This window comes from Myotis brandtii, unplaced genomic scaffold (genome assembly GCF_000412655.1).
Source record: "Myotis brandtii unplaced genomic scaffold, ASM41265v1 scaffold250, whole genome shotgun sequence".
In the NCBI taxonomy this organism is placed as follows: domain Eukaryota; kingdom Metazoa; phylum Chordata; class Mammalia; order Chiroptera; family Vespertilionidae; genus Myotis; species Myotis brandtii.
In genome coordinates, this window is record NW_005359478.1 from 651,474 (window position 1) to 656,523 (window position 5,050).

Consider the following 5,050-nt stretch of genomic DNA (forward strand, 5'->3'; position numbering starts at 1 on the left):
GATTGAAGGATCCCAGGTTCGATTCTGGTCAAGGGCATGTACCTTGGTTGCGGGCACATCCCCAGTGGGGGATGTGCAGGAGGCAGCTGACCGATGTTTCTCTCTCATAGATGTTTCTGGCTCTCTATCCCTCTCCCTTCCTCTCTGTAAAAAACAAAAACAAAATCAATAAAATATATTTTTAAAAAAAGAAGTCATGAGGATTTTAGTTAATAATATTGTATTGTGTGTTTGAAAGTTGCTAAGAGAGTAAATCTTGCAAGTTCTCATCACAGGAATAAAAATGTTATAACTATGGTGATGGACGGTAACTGGACTTATTGTGATGATCATTTCAGTGTATACAAATACGTAATCACTGTTGTACACCCGAAACAAATATAATGTTATGTGTCTATACCTCAATAATAAAAAAAAAGAACCGTGGATATTTTATTTATTTATTTTCCAGAAAACACATGTTTACCTGTACACTCGAGGTGGCCCTGGCATGTCACAGTTCAAAGGCCCCTTCGCCCAGTGAACCAAACCCCAAGCTCGGGACTGCCTTGACCAGGGCAATCAGCCTGGGAAGTGTGGCACCAAAGGTGGGTGGAGGGGGAGTGTAGAGAGGAAGGACCAGGGCTGGTACAAGGTCGAAGGTCACAAAGCTGGTGAGTGGGGGGCCTCAGCTCTGGAGGCAAAGGCCACTGGATAGAACCTGAGGCGGGATGAACCCCAAAGTTAAGATTCAGATTAGTCAGGGAGCGGGGATGGGGAGGGGGGTACAAAAGTCACCATGGTCCCCTCTTCCCCCCTTCAAGTCCGAAGGCCTGAGATGGCTCCAGGTGTCCCCAGGGTAGGGCAGGAAAGAACCCTCGGTCCACCTGGCATATGGCAGGGGCAGGATCCACAAATTAAATGATGTTGGTTGAGTGTGAATGGGAAGCAGGCCTGGTGAAGGCAATGCAGCTGGCTGGGCAGTGGGGCTACTGGGTTCTCCAGGACGAGTAGGCGAAACGATGGGCCTCCTCTTGGCCCACAGAGAACACGGCCTTCTCAGTGGTGAAGCGGTGGGCACTGCGGGGTGTCTGCTCGTGTGCCAGGTACATCTGACATCTGTCCAGCAGCCCTTCTCGAAGTAGTGGTAAGGCACCGAGAGGTGGCTCTTCTCCCTGCAGTCGCTGTCGCTGACCATTCCACAGACCACGATCTCCTCGCATAGCTCCAGGGCAAGGATCATAGTGAGCCAGTCCACGGTGGGCGCCTGGTTCATGCACAGCATGCACTCAGCCCTGTTGATCTGGGTGCCCAGGTATGAGCCTAGCATCTGGCCGGAGGTGGACACCATGGCACAACCGCAGTATGGCCCTCGGACCAGTGGCTTCCCATCTGGCACTCTGCTATATCCACTGAAGTGCAGCGGCCCTGGTGCCAGGGGCCTGGAGTTGGAGAGGTGGGGGCTCAGGCAGGAGGCCAGGCAGGCCCAGCAGCATAGCAGGATACAGGCAGCAGAGAAGCCCATGGAGCACAGGATGAAGAGCAGAAGCCGACCCTGAGCCTTCATGCTGTCACTGCTGTCAGCAGCAGGGGGGCTGCTATCTCCAGGGCTGGGAAGGAGGGGGAGCCAGGCACTGGGTGGGCAGGTTGGGACGTGCAGGCTACTCTCCATCCGCTGCTTGGAGCTCCATGGCCCACTGGACGGGTGAGCCTGGCTGGAACCCGGAGGTCCCCCCACCCCCACCCTGGGCACAGGGGGTGCTGTTGCCGTAGCTTCTGGAGGCTGAAAGGCGAAAGTCAGGTTTTTTGTTTTTTTTAAAATATATTTTATTGATTTTTTACAGAGAGGAAGGGAGAGGGATAGAGAGAGTCAGAAACATCAATGAGAGAGAAACATCAATCAGCTGCCTCCTGCACACTCCCCACTGGGGATGTGCCCGTAACCAAGGTACATGCCTTTGACTGGAATTGAACCTGGGACCCTTGAGTCCGCAGGCCGATGCTCTATCCACTGAGCCAAACCGGTTAGGGCGAAAGTCAGGTTTTTATAAACAGAGATTCATGGTCCTCAGTCCCAAGAATTTTGAGTTAGTGAGTCTGAGTCCTAGGCAGAGACAGTATGTAATTTCTGAAACTCCACAGAACCACTGGTCTAAATTATAGCGATGGTAGTGGAAAGGAAATTATTTTGGTTTGGTTTTCTTTTCCACCACAAAAGCATATAAATGCAAACAATTGCTGTGTGTGTTTTTTCCAGGGTTATCTGCAAAAATAGCTTTCTCTGAACATCTCCCCTACTCTCTGCGTTAGCCCCGGTGTTGAAATAATCTCTCCTTTAAGTTTCTCTTGTGAAATGAAAAGCTTTTTTTGTGCTCTTGCTTAAAGTGAAATGAAAGCTCAGCGAGCTCCTTGCTGCAGCCCTTAGAATTGCTAAAATGAGTAAACAAAAACAGGCCTTCAGGGTGGAAAAGAACATTGTACCGAATGGCAGATGAGGGTGTGTGGTCCTAAGTACATTGGTAGGATTTTCTCTGCTGCTTTTACTTTCCCCACTCACTATTCTTCTACCTGTCAGCAAAAAAATAAAAATAAAAATATAATAATAATAATAATAATAATAATAATCGGCTGTGTTCTGGCTGCCGACAATGACATCACAACTACTGAGCATTTAGCATAGTGACAACCTGAATGGCTGTACATCACTACAGAAGAGGTCCCCAGTTTCTAGGCAGAGAAACTGACACAGAGGAATAGGAAGGGATTCACTTCATGGATTAGGGGCTGGCTGAGCTGGGACCAAAACCCAGGTGGCCTGGCTCTCAGCCTGGCTGACCACACTGCTACCCACACAGCCCCGGCTGACCCCAAACAAGCAGTCCATTGAGCAATTGCACAAACAACAATGAATGATGGATGGTCAGAGTAAGAAACAGGCACAAAGCAACTGTAACCCCATCACTTCCTGGCCCCTAAATTTTCAGGCAAGTCTGTAAAGTGTGGTCACAAATGAGTTTGACCAGCAACTTGGACCAGCTTTTAAATTTGGAAACTTCTCGTGGTTACTGTCAAAAGTAAAAGTCTGCCTTGTACTGTGGGTGGAGAATGCCTTTGAACATTATAAGACTAAAAGGACACAGATGGGCATAACCCAGTCCTGGGAGGGCCTTGGTAAAACAAGACAGCTTTAGATTTTTGAATCTTCTCATCTGTAGATCTGTCCTCCTACCTCAGGCTTATCTAGCAAGGGGCGGGGGTGTGTGATCTATGGAGTTCAATTAGAATCAACTTAAATGACCAAGTCTCATCATATTCTCCTCCTCAAATTTGCCACTGAGATATAGCCAAAATCTGTGGTCCTCACATGCTTGAAGCTCAGGCCAAATGGCTCTACTTGCTAACCTGTATTGTTGGTCCTGGGTGCAAGGCACTCAGACCTGCTTGGCCATGGTATGGCCCTAGGCCCAGGCCTAAATCTTCAACTGTAAACCCAGGGTATCCCCAAGAGATATAGCTAGCTAGGACGTTTCCTGTCTCAGGAGTCGATTTTCTAGTCTTGAGATGGATAATTCTTATGTCTGTTCTCCACCTGTTTAGAAACTGAGGACTTCAGAAATTAGTGAGGAGACAGAAAAGTTGACTGTAATATCCTATATAATAAAAGCCTAATATGCTAAGTGTCCAACCGTCCAACCAGTCACTATGACATTCCAACCCGTAGGTTAGCTTGCTGCTGGGGTTCAGCCGATCCAGACTGAGTGAGATGGGACAGACATGCCCTGGAGCCCTCCCACGGTCCCTCCCTGCCCCAGTGCACCGGTGGGGGCCCTCGGCCTGGCCTGTACCCTCTCGCAATCCGGAACCCCTCGAGGGGATGTCGGAGAGCCGGTTTTGGCCCGTTCTCTGCAGGCCAGGCCGAAGGATACCACTGATGCATGAACTTGTGCACTGGTCCTCTAGTTTATTTATAAATAGACCTAACAGGCACAATTTAGACAATAGATGTTTTGAATATGTAGACCAGGTGCCACAATGTTAGGAATTTGAATGGAGGATTTTCTTGGTCAGATTATAGCAGGACTGCCCCCATTTTGTGTTTATCATAAGAGGTATTTATTAAACAGCACTTCTTCCTTGAAACAGTCCACATTCTCCTAATATTTCCTTATTCATCCAACAAATATGGAAGGTGTGCTATGTGCCAGGCAAGCTTATGTTCTCGTAGCCATATCCTATTGTAACACATTGCACATGTGAGTTCTGCCTTATAGGATATAGTTTCATGTATTCTACTAAAGTGTAAGATCCTTGACGTCTTGCTCATTTTTGTGTCCCCAATGTAAATGAGCACAGTGCCTTGCACATAGTGGAGACTCAATAAATATTTGAATTACGTTGTTAAAAGGCATTACCATAAAAAAGGTTCTACATAACTTTTTTTTTTAAAATATATTCCACTGATTTTCCACAGAGAGGAAGGGAGAGAGACAGAGAGCCAGAAACATCAATGAGAGAGAAACATCGATCAGCTGCTTCCTGCACATCTCCCACTGGGGCTGTGCCCGCAACCCAGGTACATGCCCTTGACCGGAATCGAACCCAGGACCCTTCAGTCCGCAGGCCGACGCTCTATCCACTGAGCCAACCCGGTTTCGGCTACATAACTTTTTTTGATTGTGCTAACGGTCTAAGGCAGATGTGTCCATAACGTATCATCATTATGCAAATTAATAAGTATTGGGTGTGTATAGGGAAGGGTATGTTTACCTCAGGAGTGAAGAAAGGGGAGTGCATAACTGGACGGAGCCTGTTCTGGAAGAGGCGCTAATTCTCCTCTGGTCAGTCTATGATGGAGTCTCTTCATTCTAGACTCTCACTGGAATTTCAGACTTCTCATTCTATCTAGAGCATTTTCATCCCCCTCACCTTTCTAGGACACCCGCTTCTTCCCGCTTCTTCCCAAAGTGCTGCAGCCACGGAGTCGACCGCCAAGTCTCAAAAGCCCCCCTGCCCGCTCCTCTCGGGCTCAGGACCCCCCCAGACCGGCGGCCGCAGGGGCCCGGCCAGGGAA

The 5,050-nt window shown here is 48.4% G+C and overlaps 1 protein-coding gene across 1 annotated transcript; it reads right to left on the minus strand.

Annotated features, from left to right (window-relative positions):
• Positions 1-424: 424 nt before the first annotated feature.
• LOC102248336 (alpha-N-acetyl-neuraminyl-2,3-beta-galactosyl-1,3-N-acetyl-galactosaminide alpha-2,6-sialyltransferase-like) lies at positions 425-5,044 on the minus strand. Its single transcript, XM_014540714.1, is given in 3 exon segments — positions 425-1,108; positions 1,111-1,762; positions 4,747-5,044. Coding segments are annotated over 3 exon segments (819 nt in total). The 5' UTR covers positions 4,774-5,044; the 3' UTR covers positions 425-968.
• Positions 5,045-5,050: the final 6 nt, after the last annotated feature.